The sequence below is a fragment of the Leuresthes tenuis genome, unplaced genomic scaffold (genome assembly GCF_036924035.1).
Source record: "Leuresthes tenuis unplaced genomic scaffold, fLeuTen1.0.hap1 SCAF_6, whole genome shotgun sequence".
Classification (NCBI taxonomy): domain Eukaryota; kingdom Metazoa; phylum Chordata; class Actinopteri; order Atheriniformes; family Atherinopsidae; genus Leuresthes; species Leuresthes tenuis.
Genome location: NW_027325360.1, coordinates 16,125,176 through 16,148,019, shown reverse-complemented (window position 1 = coordinate 16,148,019; position 22,844 = coordinate 16,125,176). Strand labels below are relative to the sequence as shown.

The window sequence follows — 22,844 nt, the reverse complement described above, 5'->3', positions numbered from 1 at the left end:
CGTGGGTGAATCCCTTTGCATGTGTAGAGAAGAGTTGACATGTTATCCATAAAGCATTTGGATCCTTGTCACTCTTCACTGAGGGACCATCTCCAATTGCTATTAATGAAGAATTATGTCCTTCTATATGTCTCTCTGCCTCCTTCTCTCTTTGTTTTCCGTTAGTTGTTAATTAGATTCTCAGCAGGGACGATTTGGCAAGAAATTTTAGTTGACACAAAGTGAGTCTGTGTGTGAGGGAGGGAGAGGGTGATGATGAGTGACTTTAAAATTAGAATGGATGGTCTCTCAGAGGGAACTGCAGGACTTCAATCACAATTCCTGTAGCAGGTACTATTTATCCATCCAGATGATATCCAATATTCTAGATAAAAGCTAGATGACCACTTGCCCTTGATTCCTAGAAGAAAATAAGCACCTTGTCATTGGCAAACATATGGATAGGGTCAAGGGGCACTGGGTCAAAGCAAGTTGCCTGCAACTGGAAACTTTGTAAGAGAATGGCTCTGAAAAACTAGACTTGGAGAGTGAGCTTAATCTTAGGGCCTCTTAGATGACAGTTTATTTTCTTTGGAAAAGTCAGTCCAGTAAGCAAAACTACTGTCCAGGTTTCTATTCTGGTAGATGGAACTGCAAATGTTTTTTTTTCAAGATATGTGCTGTAAAATTGGTCTGACTTTAAAATTTGCTTACAAAGTACATTGTACATAATCTTTTTCCTTCTTTAATAAATAAGCCTCATATGCGGTATCATTATGTATATAGTTTGATAAACATATTGCAGCGATTCTTTAAAGCAGCAATATAAATGTATTTTCACCTTATATATAGTGCATATTATTTTGGCCATACATGATTAAAGTGGGAAAACTTATTTTCTGTGCGAAGTCGGTGACTTTCAGCAGTTTTTGGAGCTGCAGGATGCCATGGAGCTGTGCTGCTCTGTTATTCATTAGCAGGATTAAGGCAAACTATATAATCTGTTTAATATGCCTTTAAATGCCTTTGCTTCCATGCTGTGTGTTCTCTCATCACTTGTATCACTTTAGCAAATTCCTTTCTTTCTGCCCATTTCTCACAGCTGATCTACTCACAGCCCCTCCTGACTTGACAAACGCCGCTGCCATGTATCGCGGTCCAGTTTATGCCCTTCACGACGTGTCAGATAAAATCCCAATGACCAACTCTCCTCTCTTGGATCCTCTTCCTAACTTGAAGATCAAAGTGTACAACTCATCTGGTCTTGTCACGCCACAGGATGACCTCGGAGGAGACTTCGCATCGAAATTGTCTCCTAAGGTAACGTTACAGTTGCGTCAGCTAATAACACCAGTATTTTTAATCTCCATTTCATTTTTCTTTTCCTGTGATGCATCATGTTTACAGTAAAGACTTGTGGGATACTCTATCATTCTGTCAGAACACACAGAGAACAACTAAAGCATCGAGCTATTCCCAGTCAAACACAAACACTTTTAGAATACATGTACCTCAGTGCCCCAGTTTCCTCCCTCTGCTCTGTCAACTACATGACATGAATACCAGAGCCAGTTGTCACAAACACAGATAAAACCCCTCAGTTTCATCACATTTCCAGTCCTGAGGCAGTACAAGAGCTGAACTCCCCATCATTGAGCTTCACTGATCTGTGGCACCATTTGATGGTTTTGTCAGTTATTTTTTGTGTTTTTTGTTTTTGTTTATCTTTTGAACGCCTTTCTGTGTCAAACGACTGTCCTTGCTTCTTAAATCTGACGATTTGTTTCAGTCGTAGTAACTTTTCTGTCACTAGCACACTCGAGTAAGTTCTTGTTGGCTTTGTGTTAATCGGATGAAAACTATTGAACCTTAAGTCTGTCATTTACATCTCACAATAGACAGTTTAATGAGGCACATTGCTTTGATAAACAGAGTAAGGTTATCGTAATGCAGAGTTTTTCTTCACTGGACCTCCATGAACTCTTGGTGTCATGAGAACGCTGAGCATTCTCTGTTATCCAGAATTCAGAAAGTATGGCTGCAGCTCACCTTTACGTGTGGACGGACAGTGTTGATCTACATTATAGGTCAATTTAAAAATGGTAACTTAGCATACTAATTTGTGATTTCATTTAAGGTAAGTCATACCCTTTACCTCTTACTGTGCTTTTGTCTTGTTATCACTCCAACTGCTGCCCTTTCCTTTGTTTTCTAGATTACCCAGTCTCTTTTGGAAAATAGTGACACCATGAACCTTCGCAACCAGAGCTTGGCCCGGACTCGAGATCCTTCGTGTACAGCTCACGGATCCTTCAACAGTCAGGGAGGACACCTCATTGTGCCCAACTCTGGTAATCTTTGCACACGCACAGAACATTCTATTCTGGCTGATTTTCAGTGGTTGCACTTTAACCTTGAAGATGCTTACAACTTCTCCAGGATGATTTGAAAAAGGCACAAAGATAAAAAAAAAAATCTTCAAAGATCTTTTTATGTTGTTGTTGTTTTGCTTTTATTTTTGACTGAAAATAACAATACATTAATCAGCTGCTACTAATGGGAAGAAAGAGTCGAATACATAAAAGAAGTACATAAATCACATGGGAAAGCAACACCTTTTGAATCTGGGGTTTCAAGCTAGATGCCAGTGATTAGAACCTGCTAAATGTGGGAATGTTCTTATTTACACCTCTTCCAACACCTATGCAACTTCCAAAGATCTCATATTCTCTTTGGTGTGAAAGCGTGTGGTGTCATGCCGCAACATAATGAAATCAATATAATTCAAACGACTGATCACGCTCACAAATTCAGCCCGAGAGCAGAGAGCTTCTTGCTAAATGTGGTCTCTACATGTTTGCATCAATGTAATTTTGAAACAGTCGATGTCAAAGTACTTTGAATACAGTGACAGAGATTTTACTTGTTTGACCTGTATGGGAGACGCTTTTATTTGAAAATTCTAGGGCCAATACATTTAAAAAACAACGTTACATTTAGAAAAATTCAACCATTGCGATCTACGTAGGACTTCTAGCCATGGCTAATATGCAGACCTTTGTCTTGTTTGGCTTTAAACACGCAAAACAAAAAACACTACAGCCGAAAAAAGACTGGGACGTTAAAAACCCATAAAACTGATACATTAAAGATGAAAAGGTATTATCCAAATTGGGCATTGAAAAGAAAATAGCTGTTTGCCAAAGGACATACAGACAAAAACCAGGACAGGAGGAATACTGTGTTTTGGGCAACTTAATCAAATACATATACATATTTGTATATGTACATATACTAACAGTGGAGTTCGGTGGTTGAAATGTTAAGGGTTAGAAAGGCTTCGCTGCCTTAGAGACCAGTCAGGTTTCAGGTATTCATTAAATTCATTGAATTGATTCATTGACCCCCCCAGGGTAGCTCATTCCTTGCCTTAGGTCTGGGTGCCCAGCCATGTCTCTGTCTGATAGGTGCAGTGGGTCTGAGCGTGTGTGTGTGTGTGCGTGTGTGTGCGTGTGTGTCTGCTTGTCTTCGTGTCTCTCTGCTTATTTATGGGGGTGGGAGGGTTGGTGTGTATTATCATTGTTGTTTTTAGCCTCTGTGTGGCACTTTGTGTTACTTTTAAAGCATGAAAGGTGCAATATAAATAAAATTTGATTTGATTTGATTTGATGCAATTATAAATTTTGCATCATGGCAGACCATCTGTCCAAAAGGTGAAGCTGCCCTAGAAGTGGACTTATTCATTGAAAAGCAAATCTTCTTTAAAGAAAAATTAATTTAAAAAAAAAAAAAAGTGTTTTTTTTTTCATTATCTTCTTGTAAAGATTTCAAAGCAGTGCAGGGGAAGCAGGTCTTGCTCGATGATGCCATTGTTCAAAATTTAATCACGATGATAAAGTGATAATGAGTTGAATATTCAGTAATTCAGTTGTGCACGATAAAATTATAAAACCAGTGAAACTCATTATTTCTGCCTCAATCCACTCTGCAGGTGTGAGCTTGTTGGTTCCAGCAGGTGCTGTCCCTCAGGGTCGGGTGTATGAGATGTATGTGACTGTGCACAGGAAGGACAGCTTGAGGTAAGTTTAGTCTCTTCTTTCCTCAAAATGTCTCATCCGTGGCTTCTTTATTTTCTCCTCTCCACTGTTTTCTTCATTTCTTCTCCTCATCTCTGCTTCTCGTTCCGCTTGTTTTTTATTTCTCCATCTCCCTCTGTCAGTATTCCTCTGTCTTTTTCATTGGCAGTGCTTTCTCATATTTGTTTGGTTGCGAGGAGAATTTTCTACAGTGTGACACTGGATTATGAAGCATAGAAAGAGATCAGTGACATATTATTCGTTAGCATAGTATATCAGCACACATTCTCTATGGGTGTGTCATTCAGCAGAGGTCAGTTGAAGGCGCAAATCATACACTAATACCAGAATTGTTATTAAATTGAGCAGATTTAAATGGAATAGCTGTCTAATTAGCATCATATGTCCAGTAATACACAAAATAATTCACATTGCAATCAGTTTTGCAGTGTTTAAAGGTAGGACTATTACCCAGGTACTAGCATGCATGACTTCTAAATGTGTAGAGCTGATGTTGACTATATAACTAACTGTTTACTTAATAACTTTACTTCAGGTTTTAGAGCCAAAAAATGGACATTGATCTTCCGAAAGCACACAAAAAGAGATCGCTATTTGCACAATAACTAACAGATTAGTGGCTAATTTGCGGATTACTTTAATCCTGTTTCTTGTACTGTAATCCTTTACTACTAAACTCTGTACATGTGTGAGGTAGAAATCACTGTTGGACACAAAAGACAAGGGAGAAGATCTCCATCTCCTTTCATTTGTTAATGAAGATGTTTGTGAAATTGACAGGACACATTGCTGTTGATCCTGCTAATTCCACTAACATTCTTTGAGCTCAGTTGAGTCAATAGCATCTTCGTGGCTCGGGGTCAGAGAGAAAATATATCCAATAATTTTATAGTTTGTGTGAACCTAACATTTAAAACTTCCCAATGACTTAAGATATTGTGGGAGACGCAATTTAAGTCATGTATTCTGTCCCACACATACTTCGACTTCTCCAAATCAATAACGATCGATAAGAATTAGACCACATGCTACTTTCTAGAGTATTTCTTAGTCAAATATCTCCTCTGTCTTCCTCCTATTCAATAACTGGCAAACAAAATTTAGCAAGCTACATTGACGTACCGCAGCTACACTTTGCAAGCCAGAGTCACATGCTGCATTCCAATCTAACAGTTAGGTTTCAATTTGGCCATGTACGCAACTCAAATAATTAATTTGCTCCATATGTATGGAGATGTATAACAAGATGGAAAAAATCATGAATCTATAAGACTGGAAATCATGTTAGTGTGACCTTTGCATTAAGAAAGTCGAAAGGTGCTGCAGTTTGAGTCATACTTTAGTTCTCTTGCCAATGTGAACCTTTCATGAGTCAATAATAAGCTGCAGCAGCTGAATCGATAATATGTTAAGGATTAGTACCCCCTGGACACGAGATGTGCTTAAAAAAAAAAGAAAGCTCCAGTAGAATTAAGATCTGTCAGCTCCATCAGTGCCAGCTCTGTCCTAGTGAATCCATATGTTCTGGAGCACGAAGAGTAATTGTTATTTGCTTTAATGTTTTTAGTATTATAAATTCTGCTTAAGACTTGTGGTTTTGGTTTTAGATTAACCATTGGAAGAAGGCTACTAAATAATACATACAAATGGAATTCAGTATGGATAGTTTCATATTTTTCACAGTAGGAGAGGCACGAACATTCTATTGCTGCAGTGTAACATGCAGTGCATTAGTTAAGGAGTGTTTGAGGTTCCAATGCCCAGATGTACCATAAAAAAAGGAAGACAGTCAGTGAACTGTGATCTTTTTATTTTCTGTCTGTGATCTGCAAACGTCTGGCTCCAGCTCAGGCTGACTGCACTAAACATTCTCTTGCTGAATTTGCGCTGCTCTGATCTGTTCTGTTCTTTGATTTTTCTCATCTATGCAAAAGTGATATATCCAGATGTCTGCAGCTGTAGTTCATCTCATTAACAATGGACAATGATGTTTGACAGTTCAAATTAATCCTTTTTTGCTGTCACGTTCATTATGTCCATGTATTCTCAAGTAACGTCTTCTTTATCAGTTGCAGTAATGTAAATTGTTTATAGTTGTGATAGTTATGTTTCACATGAACTGAACATCAGTTTAATGTTTTCTGTCTCAGCTGCTATTTTTAATCACTGTTTAAAAGCACTCTACTGAAATTTGGCTTCTCCACCCACTTTAATAAATGACAATGAAACTGGGTAGCCAGCAGTGCTGGAGAAACTCAAACTAAGAGAAAGACAGCAGCCAATCGCACAACAAAGTGCTAGATCAGAGAAATAAGATCCTATTTTCTGATTGTTTCACACAGATTATCTTCTAAACCACAAATAATAACATCCACAATTTTGCACACCTCTGCACAACCAATTATGGTATGTGAGTTTTGTATAGATGGATTTTATGAAAAGTTTCCAATCTGCACAGGAAATCTACATTGCTATTACATACATACACACACACAGAGAGCAGGGAGGAGGAGAGACACTATGATTTTAACTGATCACTAGATTTTTTAAGTCCTCACACCTGCATGCTGTCATTGCCAGTGTGCACACCCTTTATCCTGAGGTTTCAGCCTAAAAAATGCCTTGAACACAAAATAATAAGAGACAGAAAATGCATGTAGAAGTTATGCTTTATACAGAGAAATACATCACCACACACTTCTAGGGGATCATACCACATTAGTGAAAGGGATTGCTTTTGCATGAGTACATATGCTACTTACTCTGCCTTTACCTTACCACATTCTTTTCGGTTCTGCTATTTGAACAGTGTGACACAGAGGTGAAACCAGTGCTGCGTTTTGCAGATGAAGCTCACATCGACCTGTGCTAAACGGTACAGCCCTCTTTGTTATCTGTCCTTCACAGACCCCCGGTAGAAGACATCCAGACAGTCCTGAGCCCAGTGGTGAGTTGTGGACCTCCTGGGGCCCTGTTGACCAGACCAGTGATCCTCACCATCCACCACTGTGCTGACAATGTCCAGGAGGACTGGCTCATACAGCTCAAGAACCAACTGGCCATGGGAGAATGGGAGGTGAGTGTTCAGCACTGTGTCTGTGTGCTCTGTGTGTGTTTAATTTATTTTACAGAGCTATAATATACAGAGAAAATAGGTTTCACATTAACATTGTATTGTAAAAGCATGCACCTGCAGCTAAATATTCCACAAAACTGGACATATTTAAAAAGTTTTATAAATAATAACAGTCCTGCACATATCTTCAGCCAAATTATTGTGACATGGTCATCAATACAGTGTGCACACATGCAGAAGGCTAACCTGAGTTACGCATATACACTGTGTATGCACTGAGGGAGGGGGAGAAAAAGGACAAAAAGAAGAGAAAATGTGGTAAACAGAAAGAGCCTACAGGCTAGTAGACAAGCAGGGGGTTGAAGACTCCTATCAGAGGCAATTTGTTATGCTCCTGCCATCCTCCTCTTCTCTCATCTCTCTTATGTTTTTATCCCTTCTTTTTCTCTGTCCTTTTTCCTCCCTCCTCCCATGTCTCTCAGCTTGAAGTCTTCTACCTCAGCAATCTAATGCGTATGTGCATGACTGCAATTGTATGTGTGAATACATATGCGTATCCTTGTGTGTGGGTGTGGGTGATAAGGCTGTCTTGCAGCATCGCTGTGTCAACAAGGCCCCCGTATGCTGTCCTCTGTTGCTTATCACAGCTCAACACAATGTCTCTGCACAATTAGCCATGCATAAGATTCCGTGTGTGTGTGTTTCTTAGTGTGTGGATGGATGAGAGAGAGATGCACAGAAGGGGTTTGGAGCAGAGTGAATAAAGACGAGAAAAATGAAAAGTGGAATTTCATCATGAAGTCGATTTGTTTTCCTCTCATTGCAGTAGAACATCCATTTCCCATCAGAAAGTTTTCCCCAAAACAGGGAGAGGGAGGTAATTGAATTCCCCTCGTATCAGGGGGGTGCAGCCATGGTTGTGATTACCAGTAATAACAGACTCAGACCATATTGCTTTCCTGACTCTTCATATTGATTCAGCTCATCTGTATGAACAGAACTCCCCATGAACTGTGATTCAGAACTCAGCATTACTCATATGCATGCAGAACATCCATTCTACAATGCCTTGGCCTCCACAGACATGAGCTGACGATTACTCTCACACATACAGCTAATTAAAGATGCAGTAGCCAGATAGAAAGAACCCAGTGAACGTGTGGATCCCCCCCTGAACCTAAAGGGCTATATTGATTCACCATAACTCAGACTATTACAGAGCCCTGTGGAAATTACATGAACAGCAGCCAGCAGATTATCACAGAGAGATTGGACAGACTTCACAGATAAGAGCTCTGAACACGAGTTATCATTGCCCTAATGAACATCTTGATCTACCTTCAGAAGTCCATTGTACACAGTTTAGTGTCAGAACAGGCAAAGACTCAGAATCTGTTGGATGAAACGTCCTGTAAATGTCTTTTTGAGATGAATCACAAGACTGGCACATGGGAGTTTTACACTGTTTATTATCCTATTAAGATCTAAAGCAGAAACACAACATTTATAGTTGGGCTTTTTAAAACTGCATTATAGTTAGCAGGGTTTGTAACAGATCAGTGCTGGAGTGACATTGAAAAGTACATGTTTACATCAATAGAATGCATCTGGCATAATCCACAACCTTGATTACTCAATGGTTGTTTTCATCAGTGGGAATTGCTCCAAATGCAGGTTCAGTTGTGTTATGTTAACAGAGAAAACATGGCTTCAAGCCCGTAAACTCATAAATAAAGCTGGCATTCAAATGGTTGCCAGGTTTTAACAATAGCTGCCTGTATGCACAAATACGTCTCTGTTCAAAACAAAGCAGAGATAACAACATTAACTGAACTGTTGCTCCCTTTACAAAGTCCAAGTGACCACATTTTCCACAGTTTCTTCATCAGCAGAGCATGTTTAACTCATACTCAACACTACACGTGTGTTGATAAAACTTAAATGATATAACTAGTCCTATATTTCTTTCATTAGTTTTTGGTTTGTATGCTGATTTCCTGTTTGTGTTTCAGAAAAGTGAATTTCCTGAACTTTCTTTGCCAGTAGCAAGTAATGATGAGGTGGTCCCATAAAATTAGTTTGCCTCAAATTAAGCCCAGTCTCTCCTCTGTTGAGACAAATAAAGACTGAGCTGGTTAGCTCGTATACAGTGTTTGAGAAGTTACACTGTGCCACACTTTCTCCTCTGTCAATGATCCAGAACGACTGTCCATAAAAATGTATGACTTTTTTTTTTTTTTTTATGCATTGTGGTCCCAACAGGATGTGGTTGTTGTTGGAGAGGAAAACTTCACCACCCCCTGCTATGTACAGATGGACTCAGAAGCATGTCACATTCTGACAGAGACACTGGGGACTTACTGCCTGGTGGGTCAGTCAGTCGGCAAAGCAGCCGCCAAGAGGCTCAAACTTGCTGTTTTTGGGCCCGTCTCATGCACAACTTTGGACTATCACATCAGGGTCTATTGTCTGGATGACACTCAAGATGCACTAAAGGTAAAGTATTTAAAGTAAACAAATTAGGCCTGGTAAAAATGTGTTCAGTTCTTGTAACTTGTTTGTGGACCTTATTATACCACAGTAAGTATTAAATGCAAGCTATTTATGATTGCATTCATAGCCATTGTTTGAACAACTTGAATAACAGTGAGGGTGTGTGACATTAAGCTGAGTGCGTTGCTGGCACATGAGTTGCTTTGTCCTGTGAGAGATTGTGTTCTCACCAATACTAAAATGCTTCCCTGTTCATTTGCATTTGAAATAAGGTGTATTAGAGAATGAACAGAAAAGGTTGTTTAAAGTCAAAAACAGAAATTTCTTCACCTCTTGTCTGCTGGAGATGTGTTGAGGAGCAGTAAACAAAACTGGGTCAAGCAATGTCAGCGTACAGATGCGTTAGAATTTAAACAAATTCAAAGCTCTAGAGGAGCCATCCGATATGGGAGATTAACATTGGTAATTTATGCATGCAGTGATAAGTCAGTAAGTGTCAGCGTGGCACACAGCTACGCAAACGATCAAACACATGCACTCGTTGCACCAGTTTAAATAAACAATTGTAGTTTGAAAGTTAAGTTCAAAGATGGACTTTTAATGATAGAGACTTTGATCAGAAGGAGGAGTGTCTTTCTTTCAAGGGAACAGGAGACATCAAAAGTCATACTCACTTTTTTTTTCAACCTAGTGTTTTTATGTGCCATTCATGCAGTCCAAGAGCCTGTTAATCCAACCCCAGCTCCACAGTGGGGATGCTTGGGAAAATGTACCGTAGATAAAACCAGAACGCAACAATTTGCTAATCTCATAAACCGATATTTCATTCACAATAAAACATTTTTAAAAAAAGCATATCAAATGCTGCAAGTGCCACATTCCTCAATTTCATTAAAGATATTAGCTCTTCTGGAATATTTGAAAAAAGTTAAGATGAGGACAAACAAAATGCTGGAAAAGTAAGTGGTGCTAAAAAAAATAAAACAGCTAGAGGAACATGTTGCAACTGATTATGTTAATTGGCAACAGGTCAATAACATGAAAATGTCATTAAAAGTTTCTCTGATTCTCCAGACATCTATTTGTGCAAGAGACACGGACAAAGCTCAATATTGGATGGCCGGCTTTTCAGGCTCTCAGCCAGCACTACATTAAAAAACGGCATGATTCTTTCCTGGATAATGTTGTATTGGCTCAAGAACATTTCCAGGATTTTTTTTGTCTATGAGCACAGTTGACCGTGCTATCCACAAATGCAAGTTCTCCAGCTCTATCGAGCAAAAAAGAGGCTGTATGATGCTGGTGTCTTCTCTGAGCGCAAGCTCATTTAAAATGGACCGGGGCAATGTGGAAAACTGTTCTGTGGTCAGATTAATCAAATTTTGGGACCATCCAACTTCTCTGGTGGTAAAGGCATCTGTGGAACTGGCAACTTGCACATCTGGCTTCATAGTAGACACGTTTTGGGTTGGTGGGCTGGCCTGCCTGCAGTCCAGACCTTTCACTCACTGAAACATTTGGCAAATCATCAAAGGGAAAATATGACAAAGATTATCTAGGACTGTTGAGCAGCTAGAATACTGTATCAGACAAAAATGGAACAGCATTCCTCTCCCATAGGTCCAGCAACTGATCTCCTCAGTTCCCAGATGTTTATGGATGTTCAAGATGAAAAAAATGTAATGTTTAATGTAATATTTAATGTTTTCAGTGTTTTACTATTATGCATATTTAATTAAGTATTCATTTGCAAATCATTGCACTCAGTTTAAATTTTACACAGCATCCCACCTTTTTAGGAATTGGGGCTATGTGTCAATGTTATCTACACGTCTGTTTATCATTATGCACACTGGTATGTCTGAAGGGCATTCTCTTGGTGAGGAATTAGTTGATAAACAGAAGTCATTTTTAATAGGATGAACAGAAAATCCCCATAGGACTGTGTATGCAAAACATAACTGAAACAACTGCAACAACACAGTAAAATATGCTGCTTTCTTTCCTTCATAACATTCTAAAAGACATCTATGGACATCTAAAAAGCATGAAGTCTACATTTAAAGACACATGAAAACTAGAATACATATTGAATGCATAGGTTGTAGTGTCAGCATTCTTTAAGACTGAAGAGCGGTGAATAACATGTAAAAAATGGAATGACCTCAATAGCTTTAATTTTATTTCCATGGGTAGTAGTTCAACTTGTAATATGATTAATTTAGGACTTCCTGTACTATCAGCTGAAGTCATTTGATTTTACTGTCCTAAAGACGCAGTATGCAGTATTGTTAGTTTAACACATTTTTAAGAGATACAGGAAATGATCAAAACTGATCAACAGGCTGAAACCATTTTGTATCACAGCAGAATGGAGTGAGTTAAGGTAGTATCCACTGTCTGACCACACAGCATGAAGCAGCACCAAGAACTTATGCTTGGTCTACTCAGAAAGCAGAGTTTGGGTAGCTTTTCTGGCAACTCATTATATTAGGGGAGTTGTTGGACAAATATGTGTACATTATAATTAAAGTGGACTCTTTACTAATATATTTTATGAAGAAGTTGACGTGCATCTCTACACATATCTGACAACAATGCATTGACTGTTGTCACAACTATGTGTGATGATATCCGGACAAAAAGGTTGATGAGTTTCAAATGGAATACGGTTCATTGTCTATAGCAATTCTGCAGTAGAAAGACCCTCTTTGTGCATGAAAAAGAAATGGTTCGCTGAGGAAGATTGAGCAGGGACAAAGCTGAAAAGGATTTCTAAAGTAGTTTTCCCTTAATGTGGGATTCTCTGTAGGAGGTTCTTCAGATGGAGACCCAAATGGGAGGGAAGCTTCTGGATGAGCCAAAGACTCTGAACTTCAAAGACAGCACACATAATCTGAGACTGTCAATCCATGATGTGCCACACACAGACTGGAGGAGCAAGCTCATTGCAAAATATCAGGTGAGGGAATGGACACTTGAAGTTAGTTGTCACAGTATTGTTGATGATGCACACAGTTTAGCAAATATGACTCTCACTGGAACTACATCAGATTGCATATAAAAATGTGTTTTCTTATTGTTATTTGTGTGTTGTGCATGAAATCTAGGAGATCCCATTCTACCAGGTGTGGAGTGGCAGTCAGAGAACCCTTCACTGCACCTTCACCTTGGAGAGACTGAGCTCAGCCACCACAGAGATGAGCTGCAAACTGTGTGTGCGGCAGGTAGAAGGAGAAGGACAAATCTTCCAGCTCAGCAACACTTTGGAAGAGGTACATTTGCAGAGCCTTACATGCAAACAGCCAAACTCTAACTGTGCCACTACTGATTGTCCAGTACGGAGGAGAAAACTGCAGAGAATAACTTTAACTCCAAGAGGCCGAGGCCAGAATAAAGGGACACTTTATGCTACAACTAAAATCAGCTCAATAGAGTAACACAAAGAGAAGGTAGATTCTAAATTCTTATACCTCCATTTCTGTAAAGGTCCAAAAGTCACAAATTTTCTTCCTTTTGTCTGTTAGACTATTGTGGTTCCTGTTATGGTTCTGTGACTCTGGTTAATCATTCATGTTACAGCTGGAGGTCACACAACACCAGAGGAATAATTTGTCTTTGATTTTGCTAGGCAGTGTAATGACAAAGTCAGGAAATCTGTGTGTTTCTGTGCCAGTGTGTGAGCAGCTTTCTTTCATGGCAACAGGGGGTAATAGCACTGATCTTCAGACTTTTTTAAAGAGCCCAGGGCATGCTTTTCCATGTTTTCTCACTTATCTGCCGTGTTAAAAAGATGTAGTATCACGTTAAAGATCACCCAAAGCTAAAAAAAAAAAGAAAAAAAGGCACGTTTTAGTATTGTTTTGAAGAAGGAACTCTTTTTATCCAGTAGTCTCGAACTTTCGCTCGCAAGACGTCATTGTTCTGGATTTGCTTGCATGGTTAAATTCTCAAAGCAGAGTGCCCCAGCTACGCTGTGCACATTATCAACCGTGACCATTTTAAGATAAGACGTGTTTGCACCGCAAGGAATGAGCGATCTACCGGTTCTTCTCAGAGCACAGCATTTTGTTTTTGTTTTGGAGATATCTTCAAGAAAATGTGTATTTGGTTGAAGGAAGCAAGTTGACTCTTCTCATATTACCCACAGACTCTGTGATCTCTGATCATTGGACGCAGTTAGTTTTTCATGGCCAATAAACAGATGACCAAAATGTTTGGATTTGCTCGATAATAGTTTTATGAACGAGGCCCAAAACGACACTGGCTTTGCAGAGAGACTGAAGCCATAATTGCAGCTTTTTGACAACAGAAAAAGGGTATGAGTGTAAACCTCAGGCAGTGTGTTTGTATTTACTACCCCCCATGCGCATCATGTATTGGGTAAAAAAAAAAAAAAACAGCAATGAGCAACTTGAGGAGTGAGTATGTTTCATTACCTTTTCTAGTTCTTGGAGCAGATGTTGGAATTTCACTTCACTCCCCACATCTGCACCTATTAACACGGGAGTACGATGAGGAACTGAAAGGTGACATGATCTGTAATGTTGCGCAGTTGTAGGGAATTAGCTCATTTACCAAAGAGAGACATTTGGCTGTAATCTCTGTTGTGGTGTTCGCCGTGGTGCTCACTTTCATATTCTGGATCCAATTCTGGCTCGAACATGTGCGGCTGGATTTAAAATATTATCATGCTCTGTAAAGCAGCTAGTTTGTTTTTTAGGTCTCTCCGTTCTTTATGAGTTGTAGTTTCCTGACTGGTGAAATCGTGCATTCAAAACAAAAAGTCTCTTATCCTTAATATTCATATTTGAAGCTCTTAAAAAATGGTTGTTTTTATCCATCACATAACATCATCCACTCATACATTTTAAGGAGTAGAACAGACTTATTCATATCAGTATATAGGAGTTTAAAAAGAAAGGAAACACTATTGAAATTAATTGGTTGATAGAGTTGTTTTATTCAAAAATGAAAATCACAAAATACATCTTTGAAAACTTTTTTTTTTGTAAAAACTTAACATTGATAAACTAAGCCAGTGCCCTCATGTAACTTTTTGAGTTGCTTTTTAGTCTACATGCACAAATCTTTGATACATCTGTGGTAATCTAAAATTGGCTAATGTTCATCTTCAGGCTCAAGGGTGCACATGATTTTCTTTCTCATTTGTAATTAGCCTAGTTTTTCTTCTTTAATCTGTGATTATTGGGTCCATTTCTTTACATCTTTTCTGTATTACCACCAACTGAGTGTGTGGAAAGTCTTTTCAACAAAGCAGACACTTTTCCGTTCTTATTCATAACTTATCTTTGAAGTGTAACTTTCTGTAATTTTTCTTCTGGCTTTAATTGTTTCACACTTAAGTCCAGTTCACACTCAAGCCATGTTGTTGGAGTTGAAGCTTCAGTATACAACAGTACAAATCATGAATAGTTGCAGTAGCTGCGGTAAAACAGCAGAGGGAGCATGAATATGCTTTTCCACACATGAATACCTCTTATGAGTTCGGGGGTAGAAATTGTCCCTTGCAATTGTAGATTTATACCCACAGATACACATCTGCATTAATTTAACATATGCATTTGCGTGTTTTCACCTCCATAGTTTCTGAGATTGTTTCATTCTCACAATTTGAAAAAGGCCCTTCATGCACTAATGTGATTCTCTGTTATATCTTTGATATGTCACATACAAGTCTTTGGTATGGCAACATGTATCTGCAAAACAGTGCATATTTTGTTCACTTATTGTACAGTTAAAAAACCAGTCAACTGAGTGTGCTTTGCATTGAGTAAAATTGTGTTGAGTGTTTTTGACCAATGGAATGAAATGTAAGTTTAAAGCATTTGTCATTTCAACAGTCACAGTTGTCCCTTTGCATCAGTCCCGCGGTCTCCGGCAGCAGCGATCTTACTGCTGTAAATTGGGGCTAAGTAGATGCAGTAAATAGTAATCATTCACATCAACAGTGGCAGTTGTTGTTTCCCTCTCTGCCAAGTCACATTCATTAGTCCGCCGCCTCCTTTCAGCCCAGGAGTGACGGATTAATGGGATGAAGGTTTAGAAAGAGATGGAGATCGACAGCGAGAGGAGAGAGTCGTTTCTTGGTAGCAGATTTTTATGTCTCCTCCACTCTTGTAATGATTAAGTGATTCATGTGTATTTTGTCACACCAAAGACAGGAAGGAGAAAGATGAGTATAACCTCCACCAAAAGGTTTCAGATGCATTTTATTTGGAAATATGATCAGTTGAATTGCTACGTGGATGATATACTGTGGTGTTCTCAGTATACAAGAATAGGTAGAAACCCTTTAAAACAAACCTTAAGTTAATTCATTTTTATTTTTTCAGGAGGTCCAGTGCATAGACACGTCCCTGATGGACCCTGCCAGCAATATCACAACCTTAATGGGGCCTAATGCCTTCCGTATTCCTTTATCCATCAGACAGAAGTTGTGTGGGAGTCTGGATGCACCACAGAACAGAGGCAATGACTGGAGGATGCTGGCTCACAAACTCAACCTTGACAGGTACCAAAGGTTGATGCTTGACAGTTATTTTATTTTTTTATTCAAATCATATGTTGAGAAAGCTTTTCTCAGATGGAATCTGACCTATCACACCTCTTCAGTGACTGAAGCAAAAGTGAGTTGGTGTGAATTTAAATGTGACATGCTGAAAGAAATCAAATAGTGCTGTTCTACAGAAATAAAGCAATTCAGTTTCAAAATACTTTAAGAAATACAAATACCAAAGGTATAGTCTCACTGCAAATTAAACAACTTCATTATATGTAATGGCCCTTTGCTAAAGATGTACAAAAAAATAAATCTGGCACTCAATTTGAACACATTTCTTTATCGTGAAGCTGCATGCCTGCAGAGACTCTGCTGAGAAAATGAAATACTGTTTCCACAACAATAGTGTTAGCATTTCTACTTCAGTATGACTCACAGGTAACATTCTTAGTCTCGCTATACACAGATGTTTGTCTGGATGATTCAGTGTAATGGTTAATTTACTAGCAGCTACCGAACTAGAGCCAGGTGTTGGAAAGACAACGAGGCACAAGTGCACATCATTGTCCCTGCAGGCAGCCGGCCCATGGCGCAGTAAGCTGATGCAAGGACCCTATGTTTGATCAGTGAGTGAACTGGTAACCCAACTGTATACTTGCAAATATCTGCTAAAAGGTCCATAATAAAAAGATCTTACCAGGAAATACCATCTTTATCCTCTCTGATTTGGAACTGCCAGGCCACATCTGTCTTACTTTAAGGTCAGGTTGAGTCTTTGCTGTCACAGTTATCTTTCATCACATAATGTCCTTATGAGTGTATATTTAAACAATGAAACCTCAGCTATTCCCTCTGTCGCAAACACAATCAAACCATTCTAAACTGCTTCACTGCGCTGACACAGCTTTACATAAATGGTGGAAAGTCACTCACATGTAAAGCTGCTGAGTTCACCAAAGAGCAGCATGCGCCTTATCACAAACTGCAGGCAGATGAAGGCTGACACAAACAGCATGTTAAGAAAGAAACAACGTATGTAAAGCAGTAATGAAATTAGTTTTACGGGATGCTTCGAATAAAAGAAAATTGGAAAGAAGAAAAAAATCTGTAGGTGGGGGAACTGGCAGAGAGGAGCCGAGAAGTGATGGTACATGTCTTTGCTTCTATTTAAACAGCAACAGAGTGTGCCAACAGTACAGTCACAGGATTTACAGAAGAACAGAAAGTCTCATTTTTGTTCCCCCAAAGGACTGAAACTGATGGCTTTTTGGACTTCAAAGTAGCATTGAGATCTTCGTCAGAGATGGCACAGTGTCAAACTTTCCCTCTGCATTCGTTGTTGCTGCAATTCGTGACAGCTATAGCAACTCTCTGTTGATGTTTTGTATTTGAATTGTTTCTCTACCATCTGTTTGAAATGGCTCAAATTGAATTTAAAACATGGTAAAATGTATAGTGTGTCATGTGGTATTGAAATAACCAATGGTGTTTCTTTAAAGTAGGTTCCTCTTCTTTCAGCCATGTTATATGTCTGGGAAGTGTTGAACTGGCCCTTTTTGTTAGTCATCTCGTTACACCCACCTCTTCTGCATTTCTGGCTGTAGTGCCATGCACCTAATAATGAAAATATGCATAAAATCCCATTTTATCTCGCAGCTTTACTGAATGCTTGAACATATTTCTGATATAAAGTATTTTTTGAAGACCCTGCGTATTAAATAATCTGACATTGCTCTTCTCATATTGGCTGATATGAAAGCTGACATCCGAGATTGCGCTTTTCATATTATATTGTATATTTCTGTTGAAATGTATCATCTCATGCTTACTGATAGGTGTTTCAGACTCATTTCCCTTTTGAATGAGTAGTTACAGCCTTTGTGTCCAGTATGTTGCTTCATTTTTACATCGCGAATGATGCAAATGTGTACCTTCAGGGAAAATAAATACCTGCAAAGTCTGAAAATGAAACATTTTTATACTGTCTGATTTCCACCATATCTTTGGATCCATATTTACTCCTTGAATGTTTTATTTTATTTTATTTCATTTTTGTTTTTCTCTAGGTACCTGAATTACTTTGCCACCAAATCCAGTCCAACAGGTGTAATCCTGGATCTCTGGGAGGCCCAACACTTCCCTGATGGAGACCTAAATGAACTGGCTGCTGTGCTGGAAGAAATGGGTCGCCATGACAGCAGCCTCGCCTCCATGACATCAGAACACTGATGAAGCACCCATAGTCAGTTCCTATGACAAATGCAAAATATGGGGATGAATACATGTGAATTCTCAGTGGTTGATACTGCAGTTAGGGTAATGAACCAATTAGTTGTGAGCAAAAGAAATTATCTCACCATGGTGATTCAGCATTGTTAAATAACATGGTAATCATGCCGACATGGTAACGGAGAGAACGAGAGGTGCTCAGACTGAAGCTTAAACTATGCGTACATCTTTTTACGTGTATTTGCGAGATGTTGAGGCCACAGAAACAACGACCCTTTCAATCGGGAAGAAAACTAATTATGAGAAAATAAGAAAAACATGTCTATACACCAGTTGTTTTCTTGCTGTTACTTCAATACCGAACAAACAAGCAAAGAAATGAAAAAGGGTACTGACCTTGAAAATCTCTATAGGAATGGAACAGAATCATAAAGAGAGAGAAGGTAAACTAATTACAGAAGAGTAAGAGAAGGTAGATTGAGGACAAACAAAGAGTGAGGTAGACTCCTTCGAGAGATGGGAGCAAACGCAGAGAGCAGCTAATCTGATTAGAAAGGAGAGGGAGGACATAAACATAAAATGATGGAAGCTGCGGCAGGTGATCATCTGGATGGAAAATAGATAATGAGAGGGCAGATGAAGAAGTAACTTTTCTCGTGGCTGTACGTGTTTGTCACAACAGTTTGTTGTCTTTATAACGTTTCTTAGGGAACGCTGTATGTATTCTGCTGTCCATATATGTGGATCGTTTCCTGCTACAGAATTTGCGATACAGTTATTGTTACTTAAGAATCCTGACCAGAAACAAGCCTGAGATCGGAGCTGCGGCCCCCTTTGGCTCATATTTCTTTTAAAGCACTTGTAGATTTTTCTTTCAGGTCCCAGATAACTGAACACAAAAAGCAACTTGGCATGTTGTGCCCATGCCTGCAATTTTCTTCAAAAAGCCAATCCAAAGACTTTTAAAACGTTTTGCTAGTTTTGGCAGCATGTGGCCGTGCTGGACTTTGTATATTCAATATAATCAGATAAGTGACGCACAGAATCCAGGACATCCATTCTCATGCAGCGGCCCGCTGAAGGGAATACTAATGTCTGTTTTTGAAATTTTTTTGTTCAACTAAACCATTTTTCCCATGACTGGGAAATATCAATATCAAGTGTCATCAAGCTGTCTTTGGTGATGTTGCTGCTGAGGAGTTGCTGCAGGGTCGTGGGTCAACCCCAGCTTCATATCCTGGGGTCTCTCTGCTGGACTATCAGGGCTTGTTTCTGGACAGGGTGGAACGTAACGCAACAGGAGTGACAGGAGTATTTTTAAATCCAGTTAGTTACAAAGTATCATAGTATTATGTGCATAAACACACACGCGTGCGTCTATATACGTTTTTTTTTTCTTTACGTCTCATCAGAGAAATTCCGTCACATTAACAGGCCATATTGTGACCATATTGTGACATATTTGCTGGTCACTGGCACCATCCAGTGGCCTTTAGAGCATCACAGTATTATATTATTGTTTTGATCATTTGAACTGTGTAAATACATGATTATAATTTTCATTCTAATGACATTGTATGACCATAATATTTTCATCAATGCTCATCATTATCATTTACATTATTCATCATTATACTGTGTCTTGGTGTGAACTGCAGTGGTGGTTACATATCAGTTTGTTTGAGCTTTTATCACAATTTTCTGTTAGCAACTAACATTCCAACGCATGGAGTCACTGTTGAAAAACAACTTAGTTCAAGGGGCCTATGTAAAATGAAGTGTAATATATTTGTGTTTTGCAGAACAACTTCGTAAAGCAAGGCTGGTTTTCCAGTGTCTGCATTGACTCGGGTCAGCAGTATCAACTACAGCTCACCATTAAAGAAGCAGCTTTATTTATAGTGGCTTTTGAACAGTTGTCATATTCCCGAGAGGGACATTGACCTTGTTTATTATGAAAAAGACAAAATAAATGTTTAGCTCAAAGGAAATACATGTAAAATATCCAAAAATTGGAGTTGAGATATTTTTGTTTTGAAGTATGGAGAAATGCCATATGTAACTGAACATCAGGTATGCATGGGAGATATAGAGGAGGGGATTATAAAAAAAATTAAAAATGAGATAAAAAAAAAAGAAGGTGATAAAAGGTTGAGTTGAAAACCAGTGCAAAAGATCAGATTTTTACATAGATATGACACATTTAATCTTGTGCTTCTCCACATAGGAGGAAACCTTCAGCCATTCATTCATTTCTCACACTGATTTGTCTTTGCTCAATGGTGAGAAATGAGCAATTACATGATCCAGACAAAAGCCTCAAAGCAGTTATGTTTTCATTTGGACCGTCCATGCTGCAACAGAAGATACCTTTGCATGTTCTCAAATATAACTTCAGATGTCAAGAGCTGGGGTACTTTTATGAGTACAATAGCCTAACACATTAAGTCATCCATCGCGTGTCCAGAGTGAATCAGGTACCCAACTCTGATGCAGTTTGACCATCAGCATCTCTGGTAACTCAGTGGCTTAATTATGTATTAGTTAAAAGAGCCAATTTAACTGATTAAACATATTCAAGAAAACAAATCACTGAAGAAAAATATCTGTTTTGAAAGACATAAAGATTGAAAATAATGCAACTTCAGTTAAACTTTCATCCTAATTTTACAGTGTTAAAACAGGATGGACTTTTTGTTCGTGGTGTTAAAGGGTGTTTTTTATGAGGACAGTAGAGGAGGAATCCTGGTGATGATCTTTCATGATGTGAAAAATGAAGAAAGTAGTGTTCAGAGTTGAAAGTCTGTAAAAAATATTTTCTATATACGATCTGTACAGTTGTGTACTGTTGGCTATATTTGGCAAATTTCAGAATATAAAAAAGAGCAGTACAGTTAGATAATAGTTTGTATGGTTCAAGTTTTTTGTTTTTTTTTATAAGTTTCTTTCCTGTTTTGTAAAAGCAGTGTCTACTATGCAAACTTGGCATTGGTTATCATGCTAGAAATCTATAACTAGAGCTGTCCTTGTTAGTGCATTTTGATTTTACAACCATGAGTGATTTGATTTGATTAGTGTGGGATAGTGTTGGTTCCTTTTGCTAACTCTGGCACGCTTCAAGAGTCCTGCTCAATCTTGCCGGCTGCTTGCCTCTCTATCTCCTCTAATTGTTTTCTGTACAAAGTGTAAGAAAGAATTTTTAAGACAATTAATAAATTATATTTATAAGCAATGCTGAAAATATGTTGTGCATTGGTTTGGCTTCTTTAAAGAAATAAAAAAAATGTATGCATAATAGCCTGTGTGCTATTAACGGGAGAGATGTCAGATATGCAAATTACAGACGGAGTATTCTTGAATACATGCTTCAGACTCAAAAAGCAGTTGGATGAACTGACCTCGAGGGGAGAAAATATAAAAACTGAAAATCCAAATGTTGCCACTGTTTTATGTCCTGTTTATTCCTCTAAGCTAAGGAAATATAGTTGGTGTGTTTTATTGTTGAGGCATACTAAGTGACTCATTAATAGGCACCTCATTTGCATCAACCACATGAATAAGTAAAAGACGATGCTGGGGGAATGAGCAACCTTTTAGTGAACACAAACGCCTCCTTTTCTCGCCCACAACTGCAGATACACTTGGGATAAGGCACAACACCTGAAGAAGTGAGGAAAATAAAAATAAAAGCATCACAACAAAATGTGTCGCACAACAGCTTCCGTCGGTAACGAGCAACCCCAAAACTGAGCTCAAGGAGAGTAAATATGAAAGTCACTGACCTAAGGTAAATCATACATTTTATGGAAGGAAAACAACATTTTATGTCAGAACCCTTTGAGAGAAACTTAACTGGCAGCACCAGAGTCTTGTTTATGTATTTGGCAGATGTTTATATCTATATCATATATAGATATAAATATCTATATATGCTAGATATTAGATTTGAACCACAGTCACCCACATGAGAGGCAGCAATCTTACCACTACACTAGCCTATGACAGCGGAAACCTGACTGTTATAAAATACTGGCCAGTTACATGTGCAATTTTTTGGTAAGTTTGATGACAGTTTTTAACCTAAAGAGCTCACATACAAAAGCAGCAGCAAGGCTAGTTACATATTCTAAGAGTATCGCTGCTATGTTAAAGTTTGGATTGTAAAAAGAAGCTTGCCAGGAAGTAGACAAATTATGGTAAATGGGATCACACTACATGCCACATTCACCCACACAGCACATCTTAGTCCATACAGGCTACAGTGCTTTCCCAATGGACACATCGGTAGGCAATGTGGGGTTCAGTGTCTTGCCCAAGTACACTTCCACATGTGGCCTGAAGAAACCAGGAGTCAAACTACTGACCCTCCAAAAGGTAAGCGACTGCTCTTCCTCCTGAGCTACAGCCGTCCTAAATGTAATTTGGTTTCATGGTACAATAAAATAAC

At 38.7% G+C, this 22,844-nt stretch overlaps 1 protein-coding gene across 3 annotated transcripts in view; it reads left to right on the top strand.

Annotated features, from left to right (window-relative positions):
• LOC140309819 (netrin receptor UNC5C-like) overlaps positions 1-21,638 on the top strand; it is a 184,125-nt gene extending 162,487 nt beyond the window's left edge. For 2 of the 3 annotated variants that reach the window (XM_072387836.1, XM_072387835.1), the window contains 9 exons: positions 1,082-1,299; positions 2,195-2,330; positions 3,971-4,058; positions 6,984-7,152; positions 9,415-9,648; positions 12,458-12,607; positions 12,756-12,920; positions 16,002-16,180; positions 18,235-21,638. In XM_072387836.1, coding sequence (XP_072243937.1) covers positions 1,082-1,299; positions 2,195-2,330; positions 3,971-4,058; positions 6,984-7,152; positions 9,415-9,648; positions 12,458-12,607; positions 12,756-12,920; positions 16,002-16,180; positions 18,235-18,397 — 1,502 coding nt within the window. In that variant the 3' untranslated portion in view covers positions 18,398-21,638. The remainder of the gene's footprint in view (positions 1-1,081; positions 1,300-2,194; positions 2,331-3,970; positions 4,059-6,983; positions 7,153-9,414; positions 9,649-12,457; positions 12,608-12,755; positions 12,921-16,001; positions 16,181-18,234) is intronic. The other variant, XM_072387837.1, reaches the window with a different exon arrangement.
• Positions 21,639-22,844: the final 1,206 nt, after the last annotated feature.